General features: G+C 49.8%; 1 protein-coding gene across 9 annotated transcripts in view; it reads right to left on the bottom strand.

Moving 5' to 3' along the window:
- Msi2 (musashi RNA binding protein 2) overlaps positions 1-18,946 on the bottom strand; it is a 359,282-nt gene that overhangs the window by 63,377 nt on the left and 276,959 nt on the right. For all 9 annotated transcript variants that reach the window (XR_009592847.1, XR_009592848.1, XM_021647888.2 and 6 more), the window contains exon 8: positions 2,474-2,556. Coding sequence is in view for 7 of the 9 variants with exons in the window: in XM_021647888.2 (XP_021503563.1) it covers positions 2,474-2,556 (83 nt within the window). In the remaining 2 variants the exon portion in view is untranslated. The remainder of the gene's footprint in view (positions 1-2,473; positions 2,557-18,946) is intronic.

The following is an 18,946-nucleotide window of genomic DNA, read 5'->3' as shown; positions in this document are numbered from 1 at the left end:
TCCATTGGTTATCTGGGGACTCACCCTCTTACCCCAAGCTCAGACAAGAGTGGACGCAGCTCACCGAGCAGCCGGGAAGCTCAAAACCTATCCTCCTTCACTCTGGGAAGCCCTGCGGCCAATCCTGGGCCTTGTTTTCCCCACCCAGACAGAGGACCATAAAGCCTTTCCCATCTTGTATCACAGGCCCATTTCAAAGGCTGCCAATAGTAACACCGGGAGTCATTTCTTGCCTGTGCTGTGACTTTCCCCAGGAACTGATGGACTGCAGGAAGGCACTCGCCTGCACCCTATGCTGCCCCTTCCATTTCCTGGTGCCCAGCAACCTTTCTCGGAGCTTGGCAACAACAAGCTCTGGAGAGGCTGAACAAGGCATCTGCAGGCAGCGACGAAAGGTGGGGAGGGAGGTGCCAACTGGAAGGCAACAGATCTAAAGGACGAGTACACAAAGGGACCTTATGCTGTTCTTCTCCACCTATCTCCCCCTTACCACTTTAATGCCCGTGCAGATGCCTCCAAATACACTATGCAAAGAAAAGACTGTTCTCATTTCACATGCAATATGATGGCTAGGAACAATATGAACAATATTATTTTAGTGCCCTGGGAAAAAATTAGCAAGTCAAATATTGAATCAAGCCTGCAGCACCACATGCTAAGCAGACTGCTTTGATCTTATCCACACTAACAGCTCTATTATTGAATCTAAAGTCGGTGAGCACATATCAGACCAATATACAATGCATATCTGAACGCATGTTTCAGAAGCAAGGAATGTTTTGACAAAAGGAAGAACATATCAAAGTCACAGCTGCGATCGAAGCCCAAATTTGCCCACCTGCCCTCTTCTCTCGGGGCTGGAGGTTTTGCTGGCCAACCGAAAATGTTTGTGCTCTGGGGGCCTGCACATGGGTCCAGAAATACCTGCTGAGCTCTTTTTTTTTTTTTTCCTTTTTCTGGAACCAACAAAGAAAGGATTTGTCACCCCCTACTCACACTGAGAGTTGTGTGAAATGAGAGAAAAAGCAGGCAGATACCACATAGGGCGTGGCACCCTCTGGTGGCCACTTCGGTGGGCAGTCTCCTTGGCTCTACAGAATTCCAGGAGTGGGAAACTCCCCTCCCCCCCAGGCTCACTCCTCCAGGAAGAGCAGCTATGGGAACGGAAGGAGGCGGCGGCGGATTATGAGGGGAGAAAGATAAACAGTTCGGCAAATCCTCAAGGGTCCTCCATCAAAAGCAGGGCCAGAAAATGGGTATGGTGGCACATATCTTCAAACCTGGCAGAGGTAGAGGCAGGGGCAACAGCATCTCTGTGAGTTTGAGGCCAATCGAGTCTACAGAGTAAGTTCTAGGCAGTGAGACCCTGTCTCAAAAAACAAAACAAAATGAAACCACACAAAACCAAAAACCATGAAATTAGGGCCTGCAAACTCCAGCCTGTGAACCATATCCAGCATGGCATGCCCTTTGCCTGGTTAAAATAGAGAGAACTGAGTACAGAGCAAAATGTGGAGTGCTTTGCCCTGCATGTTGGATTCTGTGTTGGAGGAAAGAAGAGAGGGTTCCATGAACCCGCTGCATGAAATTCACATAGGTATGGCCTATGGACACTTACACTACAATACAGAGTGGTTGCAATGGTCATATAAATAGTTCCAAAAAGTGATAATTCTTTTTTTGTTTTGTTTTGGTTTGGTTTTTTAGGTAGGGTCTTAACTCTGTATGGTAGCCTGAATACTTACTTTTTGGCTTTTTAATCTTTATTCATTCATTTTGGCTTTGTGTGTATGTGTAGGGATGCCTGTGTGTAGGCATGCACATGTGTGCAAACCGGAAGGCTATCTTTGGTGTTCTTCCTCAGAACCCTCTCCCCTAAACTCGGCTGGGAGTATAAGAGCACGCAACCACACCCAGTGTTTCTTAAAGAGCTTCTGAAGATCAAACTTGGGTTTTCAGGCTCTCCAACAAGTACTTCAGTCTGAGCTATCTCCTCAGCCTACTTCTGGCTTTGGTTGAGAGAGGGTTTCTCTGTGTCACCCTGACTGTCCCGGACTCACTCTGTAGACCACGCGCTGGCCTCAAACCCAGAGATCCACCTGCCTCTGCCTCCCTGAGTGCTGGGATTAAAGGCCTGCATCCTCATGCCTGGAGTATTTTTAACTTTTTGAGGTAGGGCTTCCCTACGTATTCCTGGCTGGCCTAGAATTCACTCTTTAGACCAGGCTGGCTTTGAAGTTACAGTAATACCTCCTGCCTCAACCTCCTGAACACAGTGCTGGTATTACTGAAAAACACTGTTACTTCCAACAGGCCCTTCATTAAAACTGTTCATTGGATTTTGTTTCTCACAACTGCTCCCACTGACAGGGCTGAACTCTGCCTAGACCTCAAACCTTTCTCCCTGACTCCTGGATGCATGACCGAGACACTGTGGCCACTGTCCCCCATTGGACAATCCCTCTAGACTTACCATTTTATTATTGATTTCATGGAAATGGATCTCACAGACTTTCTCCACAACGTCTTCATTCTCAAAAGTGACAAAGCCGAACCCTGAAGGAAGGAGAAACACAGAGAAGGAATGAGTTTGGTTCCTACAGGGTGGGCAGGATGGCCTGCAGTCAGGACAGAATCCAGACAAGCGGGGTGTTGGTGGGGGAAGGTAATGGGAAACGCTGTGGTCTGTGATTCCAATTTATACCCAGCACCCTTCCAACACTGAGGCGATAGTCAGGATTCCACCCACATGCACCAGGCACCATGTGGCTTACATCTGCCCCGAAGCAAACAAGAAATTTACTTGTCTGTTATTTACAAGGGTCGGAGCCTGCTGGCTCTGTGTGGAAGCAGGCTTGTGGGCTACAGAGAGCCTCTTGGATCACTGCGGGGCCCGTGCCGGCCCTTTCTGTCAGCTTCGATGGCTAGCCCTCGGGTCGGCCTCCACATGGAGGCGGTTATTGGTCCTTTTCTTCCTGAATGACTTCCTCTAATACCTCATCAGGACATCCTGAGGCCTGGAAGGAACTATTAAAAGTTGCAGGCCTCTGTTCTGTGCGGGTATCCCTTTGCTACTGCCGCTTCAAACACGCTGTGGATTTGGGGCAGTTTAAGACTGTCTGATGCCTGCTGTCAGCCCGTCAGCTATCCACTGTATTTACTCGGCTGGAGACCGGCTTTACTAGACAAGCCGCACTAAAGAATTTTGGCAGGCGACTGCCGCTCAGCATCCTGCGTGCCTCTCACCACCCTTCTGCCCCTTCCTTTCTTCTCTCTCCACCCCCGACAGCGTTCCAGTGCGAGTCCCCATCTGTGACCCTAACTCGGTAAGCACCTGGGTACCACATGGGCTCACTCAGGGTGGGTCTACCACCTTGCACTGAGCACGGCTGTTGTGTTGACGCTGATGGGACCTGGGCAGAGATGGAGAGGCACCCGTGAGTCAGGGGCCTGGTTACAGTCTTGCCTGGGTATCACCAAGAGACCTGCCTCTGTTCTCTGGACTTCACACTTTGCATCTGGAAGTAAAGGTCGTACAAACAGACCCCCAGATCAGCTCTCCTGGAGCTCTGCTGTACACTGGTGTGTGTGTGTGTGTGTTGCTTTGGGAGCTGAAATTGGTCATTAAGATGAAACCCTTCAGAGTAGGACCAGTATCCTTATAGAAATGGTAGGATAGCTTGCTTTTATCCCTCTCTCCTGGCCATGTTAGGTGTCCTTCTGCAAGCCTGTAGAGGGACCCTTACCAGGGCAACCATGCTGGCACCCGATCCTGACTTCTCGCTTCTAGAACGGTAAGTGACTTGTTTACAAGCTATGACATCTTCTGACAGCAGCCCCAAATAAGACACTCTTTCCCCTAAAGATGTGAGCGGGCGGAATGCAAAGCACGGGAAGGCAAAATCCGACAGGCTGCTTGTACAATACGATTATCAGTGCTGCCTAACAACAGATAAGAGACAGACGTAGCCTTTTCCGGCTTCCGAGTCAGTTTTGGGATTCCACCACCCAAGGTAGGAAGACAATCTCTCACGTCCCTTCTGGTTCATAAAGGCACCTCTACTATCACTTTCCAAGGACGACCAGGGACACAGAGCCGACACACAGAGCTTTTACATCATAGTTCCCACAGCAGGTTCTAGGAGATTCTTTAGGAAAATGAAGGTCGTGCCTTGCTCTCAAACAATCTCCAGTAAGACAGAGAACCAGGGCTACCTCACAAATGCAGTCATGATCTCCAGGCTGTGCCACTGGTTACCATGTACCAAATCTTGAACTGATGTTCCCAGCTGGCACACACAACCTAGTCCATTATCCGCACGTGAACCAGGTGTCTGATGTACACTAAAGAGGACACAATAGTCTGCGAAGGGGCTCAAACTGGGAAGTTTTCCCAGCATCACCCGTTAAAAGCTGGATCCTCAGTAACGTAAGCCTGAAGCAGACACCACACATGAATTAAACGGATGCTCAACCAGAGCCCCTCTCACCAGGCTCCTACTTCCCAAGTGATGTCCCTAGAGAGAACTTATAGAGCTTTCTGGGTCCTCTTTGGGTGTCCCCTTTTCCTTAGCCCTTTCGCCACTGCAAAGCGGAGGACAGCCATATCCAGCAGCAGTATCCCAGCATCCTTCTTTGGGCTCGAGTGTTTGATTCTTGCCTTCTTTAAACCCCTGTCATTTTCCCGTGCACGCTGGCTCACCGCCCTCTTTTCAGGGTTGGGAGAAGCCTTCAAACTATCAAGTCAAGTTTCCCATGAGCCCCATCCTGCAGCATAAGCACAGACCTCAACAGTTAATCCTCTTTTTGCTGCTCACTAGTCTAAGAACTCAGAGTCTACCAGACTCTACAAGAAGGGATGAAGGCGCAGAGGCCTTCACGAGGCTCACCAGGGTGGGCAAGTACAGGAGGAACACAGAAGGGAGAGGCCAGTGCCGACTTTAAGCCAGGCATGTTCTGAACTACTGTAGGGCTGGGACCTTGTTTCTCAGTGGGTCCCTGGGATGAAACAGCACCTCTAGAACACCACGTGCTGAGAGAATGACGGGATGGACTTGTTCCGTGCTTCAGGGTCTGAGCATTTCACTACTCCACTCGACTCAGTGTGTGGCTCTCGACTGATCTGGCCTTTCCTTCCACACTAACTGTCCCCCTGCATGGCTGGTAAGGAGGCCAACAGGATCTCTCTCTCTCTCTCTCCTCTCTCTCTCTCATTGAGTCAAGGACCCCTCAGAGACAGCCTCTTGCCAGGGCAGACCTTGCCCCTACCTCATGTCACTTGCTTCCAGCCTGTGGGTCACATCTGGGCCCACCTCAGTGCATCTTGCTAATAAAGCATGCCTAAGTGAGCTAGGGTTTTTGCTGTTTTGTTTTACCTCATTGCTAATTAGAGTGACTGTAGGGCCTTGAATAGTTACCCTCCAAAAATATACCTATACCCCACACCCTGGAAAAAAAAAGTGGTTTTGCAAGGGTGGTTAAGTGTTTTCAGGTTTAGGGAACACTCCTAGTAGAACAGCTGGTGTCCTCATAAGAGGTGGGATATGGAGAGAGATACAGAGAAAAGGCCATGGGAGGGCAAAGGCAGGCATGGTACAAGTGATATAGCCACAACCAACCACCACATGAAACTGTCATCTCCCACAGGGGAGGGAGTGCAGCCACACAGTGAGAGAACCGACTGCTGCTGTTCTCAGCCTCTAAGCTTGTGGTCTTTCGTCACGGCAGTCACCAGACACTTGTACAGCGAGGGCTTCTGCTGTCCCTGCAGAATAGGACCATGCACCTGGCCAATCACAGTGCCCTGCACAGGAGGCTTGAGAATGTGTGTGGATGAGCAAAACCCATGCAAGCTCTTGGGGAAGAAGGCAAAGCAAGTGACACTCCAGGAGGCGGAGGACAGCCAAAGATTTGGAGGGCCCTAGTAGCCCAGTGTGTTCCTACTTGACGACAGAACAGAGGCAAGGGTGGAGCCTTGCCACTCAAGCTGCACCTGGAGCTACTTAAATTCCTTGGTCCACCATGGAGTCACTGTTGCAACTCTGGGTTGTTATTACTGAGACCTGTGTCAGATCACCAAGCGGAGACAGGCAGAAGGTGGCCAGTTATGAAGCAGGGATTAAAGTGCAGGCGGCTGTAAGGGAGCCAGTGGGCTTTTGGCATAATTTTGGATTCTGACTCTAAGCTTTCCTTGACGGTCCTTCTTTCCTAACCCGACAGGACTCAAAATGGCCATGATTTTTCTGGGTCCGAAGAGATGGCCCGGTCGTTAAGAGAACTGGTTGCTCTTCCAGAGGACCTGGGTCCAATTCCCAGCACCCACATGACAGCTCACAATCCCCAGCACCCACATGACAGCTCACAATCATTTGTAACTCCAGTTCCAGGAGACCTGGAGCTCTTTTCTGTATTCTGTGGGCATTGCATACAAGTGGCATATAAAACATTTGTAATGCATAAAATAAAAATAAACAAATCCTTAAAAAAAAATGTTTTTATGGCTAAAGGAAGACAGCCTGGATTTGAAGCCTCTAACACCATGGATGTCACAATTCAGTGGTGTCAAGGCTCATTTGCAGCACTTTAAGCATCCATGTCTCTTCAACATCCTTGTCTGTTTGGCCTGAATAGAGAAAACAAACTTGATTATGTCTAAAATATTTATTTATTCCATTTGGGGAAGCAAAGAAGCAATGAAACACTTAATTATCAATAAGTGTTATTCCTCAACATATAATCATTTTTATCTCACAGGTGCATTATCATTTCCAATGAATTAGTAACTCACTGGGAACAGCTTCCTCCTCCCCAAGTAAATTAAACAGACAAGTGAAGGACAGAAATAATGGGATTAGGAATTTGAGAGGGATGAGTGGGGAGTGGGGAAACCCCCTTTGGGCATTATAGTTGTTTTTTTTTTTAAGTAAAAAAAAATTATGGTGGTAAAATATATATAACACAAAGCTTCTCATCTTAAGCATTTTTAAGGTGCAAAGCCCAGCGGCATGAAGGACACAGCTGTGAAGCCGTTTTCACGCCACATACCTCTGGAACCTGTTCATCAGCCCAATCTTAAGCCGATACCCACTAAACAGCAGCCCTTCCCAGAAACCTCCGCTTTCTTCTGTCTATGCCAGTGGCTCCCAACTTTCGCAATGCTGCAACCCTTTAACACAGTTCCCCATGCTGTGGCGACCCCAACCATGATCATTTTGTTGCTACTTCCTAACTGTAACTTTGCTACTGTTGTGAGCCATGATGATGTATGACCCTTGTCGTGTCCCGCAAGTTGGGAACCAATGGTCTGAACACAGATACATTCCAGGGAGGCAGGAAGGAAAGAACAGTCACCCTTCGTTTTCCCAAAGGAAAACCGGAAATGGTATCTCATGAAGGCCCAACAGACTGAGGCACACAGATAGACAGGAGAAACATACTATCCTCATTGAAAGGCACAGGCCAAAGGGCTGGGGTGGTCGCTGGGGTTGTAAAGTGAGTTGGGCTGTCCAGCTCTCATAAAACCTGGGCTCAGCATTGTGCACTGGTGTGCTAAGGGGGCAGAGACAGGTAGCCAGTCACTGTAGCTAGTGAGCAGCCATGTTCACTGAGAGAGGATGGACAGATAGATAGATAGATAGACAGACCAATAAGGTGGAGAGAGAAAGAATAGAATTATCAACCTCTGGTCTCCACCCATGTGCAAAAGGGGCAAAGCAATGAACTCTGCCCCACCCCGCCCCCACTCCACCCCGACTCCGCTCCCACTCCGCGTGGAGCGCCTCCCTCTTCGCCTTTCTCTCCAATGAGAAAAACGGTTTTGTGAGCCCGGTCTTCCACCAGGGCATGGTTTCTGACTGGTTTTTTGAGTCCACAAGAGCCTGTACTCCACCACGGCCCTGGGAGGGAGGCCCTGGCAGCAACCCTGCTCTGTCTCAACACCCTTGGTGCTGAGGGAAGCGACACCCGCCTCCTGCCTGGGTGTTTAAACGTACTCCAGCCACCGTTAATAGCAGAGAAGAATGCAGCTCGCGCGACAACGGCAGAGTGTCACCTCTGAAAGCCTTAAGTGCACCCTAACTTCCAAGGGGCTCCAGGAGCCCACAGAACTAGGACAAAGAAGGCGGCAAGAGGGTTCACCCCAGACAAAGGGCTTTCAGTACGGGTGTAAGTAGGGTAAGCAGGGGGGCTGACTGCATTTATCGAAACTGGAGCATTCTCTTGAATGAAGCTATTATTGGAAACTAACAAGTAAAACTCCACTTAAGAGAGAAGCATTTAACAGTCAAACCTTTTCTCCCTCTTTTGTTCGAACAAGCAAAACTGAATATTCATCGGAATAATGCAGGGCTGTTAAAAGGCAGACGGAGAGAATGGAAATATGAAAACATGATACCTCAAAATTAAAATGACCCGTTCTAAACATGGTCACCAAAGCACTTACAGAGTATTGGGGGGGGGCGGCAGTGGGAGACATTAGGGAGGAGATGGGAACAGCCTTCACCTAGCCTCAAAATACGTTTCTTCTCTTATCCTAGAGGCCAACAGTCGCTAAGAGGCAATCACGAATGGGCTGCCCATAGAAACTGACAAAAGGCATGACTTAATGTCTGTGGCTATGGAGAAAAAAAAAAAATTACAGGAGGAAACTGCCTCCTCCCCCAGACTGTCTAATTAATTGTGTGTGTTCTGGGAAAAAATTTAAGGTATACACATACAAGAATATTCAGAACTTATGGGACCCCCCAGGGGCGGGGGAAAGTGCCAACCTCTGAGGGTTGCCCCCAAGCACAAACGTGAACCTCTTAGGTATGGGTGTGGTGAGAATTTTCCCCGATTGAAAAAGACCTTCCCATACCTGCTTCCCCGGGCAACCTGGTGGACGGCAGGACGGTCTCCATGGTCACTACGCTCAGCCGCTCTGCCCAGTTCCCGCTCAGCTTTCTCAACCCATACTTCAGGAGACCAATGCCTGCCTCGGATGCATGTTCAAACATGGGATTTTGGTGGGTGTCTAGCTCAGAGAGGACCCCTACATACTTATCACATATGTCCACATGGCCCAGGGACACCTTCTATGCCCCAGGCACAATGCTTCTAGGCTACTACGTGGGTTTTGGTGTATATGACAACTGTCTTGTGGTTCCCTAAGAAGAAGGCCTGAGGGGGAAACACACAGACAACAGCTCAGCGGGGCTGGGAGGAACTTCGTGTGCCCTGGATTTGCCGGGGAAGGACTTTAGAAGACTGGTTGGTTCTGGGGGACAGGTGGTGGGGGATGGGGGCACTGAGCTGCTGTTCCAAACGAAACAATGTATTTCTGGTTACTGACTGTCACACAGGGTGCTTGCTCACCGAGCGATAGCCTTAATGAAATTCAGCCCGAGAAGGCCATCAGGGTGTCCTGGGCATTAGGTGCTGGGTCCGTTTTCACCCTCAGAGGCTATAACACATACATTGTTAGAGCAGTAAAGTCATTTCCCACCAGTCAGGGACAGGACTCCTTTGGTTACAGCTCATGGCTTACATCAAGGTCAATCTGCAATCTATATAATAATCTTGGGGCTGGGGATACGGCTTAGTGCTTCTCAGTTATATTCAAGGTCTTGGGCTTGGTCCCCATGAACACCAAAAATTCTAACACACAAAACCAGGGATAAGCCTCCCTACGCTTGCTGGACAGCCCTGCTCCTGGCAGTCTGTACTATACCTGGGAAAGGAGGAAGGCTCCTTCCCCCTCTACAGATGGGGACTAGGACCAAGGCAGGACCCTGTGGCCACTGCACGGCGCTTCCCTCCTGGTGGACCCCTCCAACCCTGTTCTGCAAACTGGGTAAGAGCCCCACATTCTGAACAGCCAAGAGAAGAAAAGCAAAGGGAAAGCACAGGAAAGGCATGGCAGCTCCACGCTTGCTTTTCTTCTATGCTTTCTGATCCTGATTTTCTCGGCCAGAAAGGCACTGGAGAGGAACAGTGACGCTTCAGTCCGCTTAGTTCTCCAAGGGACCTTTCATATAGGAAAAGAACTCCAGTGTCTCCTCAGTCAGCCTACCCTGCGGTGAGTACAGGCTAGTTCCAGACTACCAACCACAGACCCTCCCCAAGTGAGCAGGCTGAGTTCCCGTGGAGAGCTGCTTATGGGATGCCTGGTCCCCAGTGAGTCAGCTGTCCTGGGAGACATACAAGAAGGCACTCACTTCTCCAGCTTAACTAAAAACGAAGAACAGAGCAGGCACCCTGGCCCACACTGGGCACAGGACTGGGCCTCTGGGCTCAATGAAGCTCAGAATAAAGACTTGTAGTCCAGGGGTGCGTCAGTGGCAGAGGGTGGCCATCACCCCCACTCCAACTCCCTAAGCTCTCCAATCAGGCTTGTGATGAATTGGAGAGGCCTGCAGACAGCTTCTCTCTCTTCTTTATGTCCCTCTTCCTCCCTGGCATGTCCCCTTCAGGGTGGTGTCAGGGTGTCTCCAATGTGGCATCCTTCACGCACCTGCTTCCTCATTTACACCGGTAGTTGGCAGCTGGTTGCTGTAGACTATAATAAAATGCCTTTCCCCAAAAATGAGGGAATGTGACCAGACATGCCAGACATCATGATATTAAAGCCGTGTCAATTAATTTCTCCCCCTGCTTGATAAACGATCCCCATTCCATCTCTTAATAACGAGGAGAGAAACAAGAAAAGTTGACACTTAGTTTAATTTATTTTCTCAACTTGCCTGGTCATATTTCTTTCTGCTTTGCAGAGCCGGCCGGGGCTGTGGGGAATTACAAGTGGCTGGTGCACAGGCAAGGCGGAGATCGGTGTGAGCCGACTCGGCCTCCCTTATTCCCTCACACCACTTAATCAGGAGGGGAGAGGGACCAGGCAAGCCAGCTCACACCTGCGTCTCTGCAGCCACCTCTGGGGGCTGAGGCTGGGGATGGGAAGCAGACAGCAGAAACAGCGCCGGCAGATTCTCCATCTAGCTTCAAGGAACCGCACAAGGCTGAGTCCCCAAGACTGACAGTAAGCTACGTGGCCGGTGTTTGCCAGAAGCGAGCCAGTTTCTTGGCTGGAAAGGTGCTTTCCTTTCCTCTCAGCGTCTTTCCTTTCAACATCTGACCTTGAAACTCGAAGAGAGACCTTCACAAGTCAGGTGGCAACTGTGAGCTGCAAGGATACTGGGAGGATTTAGTTACAAGTTAGCTTTTTCATTATGGCTGCTCTAACCCAAGTGTGGATAGATAGCCCTAGTCCAAGAACTCAGCAGAGGATGGACACACTGTCCCTGAACCCATGTTCTAGTGATCCTGTCCCAGTCTCCTCTGGGGAAGCAGCTCGTAAAAGCACCCCCACACCTACTACCTGGCTTGTGGTGGCTACAGGCACCTGCATGTTTAGCCAGGTCTGTAAAACTCAGATGCCCACACATGCCTGACTCCGCCCTATGTTTCCTAACTGAAGCCAAACCAAGCAGAGGTCGTTTTATTTAAAAGAATGTAGAACTTTCCATCGAAAAGAGAAAAGGTTCAGGATTCTACCTCCCCGAGCCCGGATTCCAAGATATGAAGGGTGTGTGAGTGTGTACGTGTGTGTACGTGGGGCATGTGTGCATACAATTGTGTGTGTGTGTGTCAGAGGTTGATGCTGACTGTCTTTCCTTGATTGCCCTCTATCTTTATTTCTGAGACGAGTCCCCTGGTGAATATGAAGCTTATCGATTTGGCTGACTGGCCAGTGATCATCAGAGACCTCTGTCGTCCCACCCCCCAGCCAGGGTTATGGGCAAGCATCCTTATGCCCAGTGTTCATGTGAGTTTTCAGGGCTCCGAACTCTGCTCCTTATGCTTATGCAGCAGAGACCTTACTGAGAGCTATCTCCCTACCCCATTTGTATGTGCTGTGTGTCCATGGGCATGTGGGGGCATGAGCCCATGTGCTCGCACACTGGAAGTCTTTCTCCTCCCGGGATCAGTCATCTTTGCCTTGTTGCCATGAAGCAGGGTTTCTGTCTGACCTAAAAGCTCCTGGTTCCACCAGGCTGTCTGGAGGGCCATCAGGCTCTCAGGATCCCCGTCAACACTGCCATCCCCACCCAGAGCATGTAGGTAGGCCTGGATTCAAATTCAAGTCCTCAGGTAAAGCAAGTGCCCGCTAACCCAGAAAGCCACCCTCCAGCTCCATAGCTCATGGGAAGGCGCTTCTGATTTACACACAGGTCAGGAGATCAGGGGACAGCAAAGCTGCTGCTTCCCAAATTGCAAACAGGTTCCCAGGATGTACAAACTTGCAATCTCAGGCAGCTGAGGGAGAAGGAAACCAAGTGTAAGATCTGCCTGAGCTAATTTGGGAGTTCAAGGCCTGCCTGGTTAACGTGGTGAGATCATCTCAAAATAAATCTTACAGATTAGTTCTGGGCCGTACTGCAAAACAAACAAACAAACAAAAGAAACCCTTTCATACCAACGTGTAAAGGGCAGATCTTGCTTCCATTCCTATGGATACCTTGACTTACTAAACCCAGCAATAAAGTTCTAACTCAAAAATGGCATGGGGCAGCAGGAGAAACATGTTTTCCTTTGTAAGCTGGTGGGGGCATCCACTTGGGCCTGTGAAATTAATTACACAAGTGTGCAGAACTATACACTGTAAGAGTAAAGACAGAGAAAACAGGGAACAGAGGAGGGTCGAAAAGAGGCAGGAGACGACGGGAGAGACCTCCAGCCAGCCCCAAATCACTTTTTTTTCCAAGAAGGCTCTGTCATGAATACTGATGGCATGATTTGAAAGTGCCCAAGGCTGCAGGGAAGGGTGCCTCATCCCAGACTCTCGTTAAACGAGAGGGAAAAGGCACCTGTGGTCCAGGCCAGACAACCCCAACCTCATTTAATTCTGAGTGCGCTCCGTAGCAGCGACTCTGTGAATGACACTTGTCAGGGCAGCAGATTAGCTCACAAACCTATTTTTTTGTGCGTGGTGTTCCATCTTGGTTGGGGAAAATAGTCAGTTCTTGGCGAGGGAGACACATATCACTGCTGTTAAGTGCCAATATAAACTCTGGGACGCAGTGGTAAATTCACCAAATTAAATCGCTCGACAACTGGCTCGGATCAGGACCCCGGCAGAAGGTGCCAGGGCTGCAGCGCGTGCGCCCAGCAGGGTAGAGGAGGCAATGGCAAGGACGGGAGGACACGCTGCCTAGGCTTGGATCCTGCTAAGGGAACGACAGTGCCCAGGGAGGTCTGGGTAGGCTCCACATGGCAGGAGTGGGGCCTTTCGGGCTTCTCAGCCTCAGAGTTTCCTGAGCAGAGAGGAAGGGGGGAGGTGCTGAGGAAGCCTTTCTCTACAGGAGATGTCTGAGCTGGCACCGATATCCACACTACCAAGGAGTGGGTTCTATATCTGTTGCCTTTGCAGAGAGTCATCCCCCAGCCTCATCCAGCCAGTGAGAAACTTGGGTAAGGGGGTTTGGGTCTACTTAGTGCCAGGCAGTGAGGTGAGGTGGGGGAAATCTTAGAATTTGGAGCATGGCAGATATAAGATCCATCTTTGCCAGTGTTACTCTAGGCAAGTTATTTAACCACTCTGACTCCCAGCAACTTCTGGGAAAGAGAAACAACCAAATCCACCCCACTGCCCAGGAAGATGGCCTACGACGATTTACTTACGACGGGCCGGGCACCTCCCACCAGCAATCAAAAACAGACTCGGGACAGCTTCTACCCTTAATGTGCTGGGCAGTAACGTCACAGGCCTTTAGTCCCAGCACTCGGGAGGCGGAGCGAGGGAGATCTCTGAGTTTGAGGGCAGCCCGGCCTACAAAGCCAATTCCAGGACAGCTAGGGCTACACAAAGAACTCATCCCACCACCACCACCAAAAGGCCCTACTGTGTGTGCATCCGGAGAGACAAAACACTACCCAGGAATCTCTGAGTGTCAAACCCAGCACTGGCCAAACTGGGTAAAGTCACGCTGGCCCAGCTGTCATTCTTCTGTCTCCTCAGTATTCCACCACAGCATGCCAGCTCCTCTTCTGACGTGTCCCTGGGAACATTACTGACCACAGAACAGGCTCCAAACTTCAGAAAAACCTGCTACTTGGAAGCAGCTTTGCAAGCGCTCCCACAAATTCTCTGAACCTTACAATGAGGCGTGGCTTTAGCTGTCAGCGCCAACTGACAGCTCTGGCAATCACCCCTGCCCATTCGTCACTTCCATCGGCATCCTGGGGCCCTTGCTGCTAAAGAGTCCGTGGCCAGGTGGCTAGACTACCTTGCTGGTTTACCACAGGGTGGGTCTGGGCAGTTCTATTTTGCTGGCTGTTAAGGAGCTGTTCTTGACATCTGGAAGCCAGATCTCACCCAGAAGCTGAGACCAGCAGCCCAGCTGGGTTAACAGCTCTGCTACCGGAACTAGACATGCTCCCAAGCTCCAGACAAGGCTTGGGGGAGGGCTGCAGGGCAAGGGGGTAGAGGGGAGCAGTTGCAAATGCAGAGTCTCAGGCCCCACCCTGGACCTACTGAACTTGAATCTGCAAGCTCCCCAGGTGATTTTATGCAAATCAAAATCGAAGAGGCACTGGTCTGGAAGAGTGACTCTCTCTCTCTCTTTCTCTCTCTCTCTCCTCTTTCTCTCAGCAGTGACTCCCACATCAGAACCACTTAGGAAATAAATTTGAAAATGAGGCTGAGGTCCAGGTCCCATCTTCCAAATTGAGGCAGGTCTGGGGTAGCCACCCCAGTGTCTGTGCACGTGACTGAGCTGTGCAGCGAGGGTGAAGAAACCAAGTGTGTCATTTCTATCCTCCTGAAAACAGCTCAAACTTCACCAATGCTTGTTTGTTTCTTTTTTTTTTAAATAAAGGTCTCACTAGGTTGTGTGGGATGGCCTCACGCTGCTGGGCTCAAGCAATCCTCCTGTCTCAACCTCTCAGGAAACTGGAGCTGCTGGTACACCTACCACCAGGTCCAGGCTCACCGATATTTAACATACAGGTTGAATGGTCCTGGATGGAGAGATATTTAAGCAGTTTAAGAGCCGGTGAAGGGAGGCAGAGCAGAGAGATGGCTCAGCAGGTAAAGTTTCCTGACCCCAGATGCAACAGATGATCTGAGTTCAAACTCTGGGACCCGCACAATAGAGAAAGAGAACTGACAGCCTGGAGTTGTCCTCTGATTTCCTCACCTGTGCCATGGCACATGCACACTAGCACACACACACACACACACACACACACAAACAAACAAACAAACAAACGCATGAATGAGTGCAGCAGTATAAATACACCCACGCAGAGAAAGACGGAAAGCTATGATGAGACTGAGGCCCCCACTAGTCAATACAGCAGCACAGCTGGCACCTTGGGCCATTCATTTGTGTGTGACAGAAGAGGACATGGAGATGAGGAGAATGGCTTCAAGCCATCGCCTGCACCACCGCCTCAGGGCGTCCCGAATGGGGCAGCTGACCCTTCTGACACTGACCTTAGCACCCACCTCTCCAGTTGCACCACACCTCCAAACTGTGCTCTGATGAGCTGGAGCAAGCCGGCAGCCCAATGAGCTCAAAAGACCTGTACTGCATCGGGAAACTGGTGCTGCAGAGGAAGCCCTCTCAAGACCAGTGTTGGGGAAATACCGCCACTGTTACATGATTCTGTTGTGAGGAATGGTGGAACCGGGTCATCTCCTGACGCTCTTATGTCTGAACACTACAGAGCCTAAAGACCCATTTCAAAGAGAGAGTGATATTTCAGTGGATTCTGAACCCGTTTGTTAAAAATATAAAAATGCAACCCTTGATTAGTTTGCATGAAGAACTGATTGACATCGGGGAAGATGGAAATTTACAAGCTGAGTCTCAACAGAATCCTTTGCATAATTGGAGGATGGGATTGGAAAATTAGTACCATGATTTAGTTAGCATGGTGAACGTGCTCTTCCCACTGGGGTCTGCGTGCCTTGTGAGATGTGTTTTTGTCAGTTATACTGGCAAGAGAACCCAGTATCATGAGAAATGAGACACGCCATGCTTGTATAGCTGGGTCACAAAGGGTTAAAGCAAAGAAAAATTCAAGAACCAAACAAAAAACAACCCAGTACATTCCATCTTTGTTCTCACTAAAAATATGACTTTAATTATTAATAAATGAAATTCTAACCGTGGCTCGTTGCAAATGTATCCTATTAAATTCCCACTTTGGCAGGACTAATAGTAGCTGAGATACATTAGCACAGTGCACCTGTATATTACATATACGGAAAATAAGACAGATGGAGGGGATGCACGCTCTTTAAAAATAAGATTCGTTTTTATTTCATGGGCATGAATGTTTGCCTGCCAGTATGTGTACATACCACGCGTGTGCCTGGTGCCTGAGGAGGCCAGAAGAGAATTACAGATCCTGTGGAACCAGGGTTTTAGGTAGGTGTGAGCTGCTGTGACCAAGGAGAAGCCTTTAGATAAAAAGACGCAAGGGAGCCCAGAATCCGTCCATCCCAGAATTCCTGGCCCCTCTGAGCTAAGCAATACCTCCTGAACATTAACAGCAACACTACCTGCACCCTGGTCTGCAATAAATTCTTCACAGCATTGTATCTTCATTAAAATTTTATTCTATTAGCATTCTGAATACAAACCACTAAGTACATAATTGCTAAAACATGTGTTAAGCGCTGACTTACGAAATGCCGGCTTTATCATATTGTTAATTAACAGAAAGTAGGATTAATACATTCACAGATCATTAGAAGCATTCAGTTCAATTTCACCAGCTCTTCAGCGCGGTGGGGTTGGCTGTCAGTGGGCCACCCCTCGACTTTAGAGCAAGGGCAGAACTGTTCTCCGGGCCTGACCCTTGGCCCTTCTGTGAATCCTGAGAATGCCAAGGGGAAAGCTGAGACGGCGACTCGAGGTTTGTTTTGACTAAAGGAAATGTTTCTAAGACCTGGTTCCAAAGGCCCACAAAGAAGGAAGGGGGTGGTCGGAAGAGAGAGTGCATCTCCTTAAGGAAGGGCAATGAGATGCTGTGGACTGGAAGAGCTTGAATCTCAGATCGGAGAATGTGCGAGGAATCTGGCAGTGCTGTGCGCTGGCTGTGTGATTTGGGGCAAGCCATTAACTTCCCTAACCCTGCTTCCCCACCTGTGAAATAGGAATCAAAATGCCGACCTCACAGGGCTGGCAAGAGGATTAACTGATAACGCGAGCTCCTGTTATCATGCTCGAGAGAGGCCGTTGTTCCTTTCTAAGGATTCGGTACCTGACTTTGCTTGGAAGAAGTGGCCAATAGCTGAGTCTGGGATTGCTCGCCTAACAGTACAAAGCCTGGGATTTGACTTCCCAGGACCACATAAAAGTGGGTGTGGGGTGGGTATGGTGGTGCTGGCCTTTAATCCCAGCATTTCAGAGGCAGAGGCAGGTGGATCTCTGCAAGTTTGAGGCCAGGCCGGTCTACACAGCACTACATTCCACTTCAGCCAGGGGTACACAGCGAGACCTTGATTCCAAACAGTGTGGGAATGCTAGCACTCAGGAGGCAGAGGCCATTCTCCAGCTACATGACAATTTAAGGCCAGCCTGAACAAGAGGTTCTGTCTTAAAAACAAAGACAAACAAACAAACAAAACCCCACCATAATAAACCTCCTTAGCTATCAGTAAGCGCTGGCTGCATTGGTATGGGCTCTAACACTGAGGTGCCAAAGCTGAGTGCTACTGCCTCCAAGAGAAACCTGTCACTACACTCCTAGGCCTCTGCCTACCCGGTCCTGGGAATTACAGAGGTGTCCAGGCATGAAATGGACTTAAATGTCATCTCTGTCCCTAGCTGTCCAGATTGTTTTAACTTGACCCACTGGTAGCGCTCCAGCCTCTCCCCTCTTAAGAACAAAGCGGTCATCCTGGCTGGGCAACAAACAAGGCAAGCAAAGGAAGCCATGACTGACAGCCATGGCCCATGGCAGGCTGAGGCGGAAGGAAGGGGCCAGGGGTGAAATGAAGGTCAGGCTCCACCTGGGGTTTCTGCAAGTTGGACACCAAGCCAAGTACTGAAATTGGAACTTGGGGTCAGGAGTCTTGGTGGAGCTCTGGGTCAGAAACATGAAAGCAGTCTGCCAGGAAGACACTCACAGGTGCTTCCTTCCCTGAGGACAGTAAAGGCGGGGACAGTGACAGCTCTCACAGTGGCAGCACAAATTGAAGGCACTGGTAAAGCCAGAGGGCTGTGAATACAGACCAGCTTCTGCCAGGCCCGAGGGGAAAGACAGAGAAGACGGCGGGCTGCAGACCTTCTGCAATGTGGGGTTTTGTGGTTAAGATTATCTATTTTTACTTTTTGGGGGGTATGGGTGTGTTTTTCCTGTATGTTAGCACTGTATATCAGGTGTGTACAAGTGCCCTAGAGGCCAGAAGAGGGCGTTGGAACTCCTGGGACTAGAGTTACAAATTGCTGGGAGCTGGGAATCGAACCTGGGTCCTCCGGAAGAGCATGCTGGGAACCATGCTGGGAACTGAACATGCCACTCAAGTGCTCTACAGCAATGCCCCGAGCCCAAGAGCTAGCTTCTCACTTGTAGGAAAAGTTCTAAGGGGTAGTGGCCTGGGTTTGGTGTTCAAAGGAGACATTATAGTCTGAATTTGAAACGGCAGCTGAAGGCTTTGACCTGGGCGCTCGGTCCACAGCTTGAGGCACTGTTTCGAATGAGCCTTTCTCTGCTAAGGCTTTGCTGGTGGAAGCAGGTTAGTAGGGGTGGGCCCTCTGAGGGTTAACTGCCCCTAGCTCCAGCCACCTCTGTCATCGTGATTCTGTTCACCGTCCTGTGAGCAAGTCCCTCCCACCGTCCGTCACACACAGAGCAAGACTCTCACCACGTCTTCCCCAGGACCGCCAACTGAAATCCCTTTGAAGCTGTGGGTTAAAATAACTCTTGCCCCGCTTAAGTCGTTTCCGCCAGGTATCCCGTC

Source organism: Meriones unguiculatus, chromosome 7 (assembly GCF_030254825.1).
Source record: "Meriones unguiculatus strain TT.TT164.6M chromosome 7, Bangor_MerUng_6.1, whole genome shotgun sequence".
Lineage (NCBI taxonomy): Eukaryota > Metazoa > Chordata > Mammalia > Rodentia > Muridae > Meriones > Meriones unguiculatus.
Note: the sequence above shows the minus strand (reverse complement) of the source record. Positions and strands in the feature narration are given on the sequence as shown.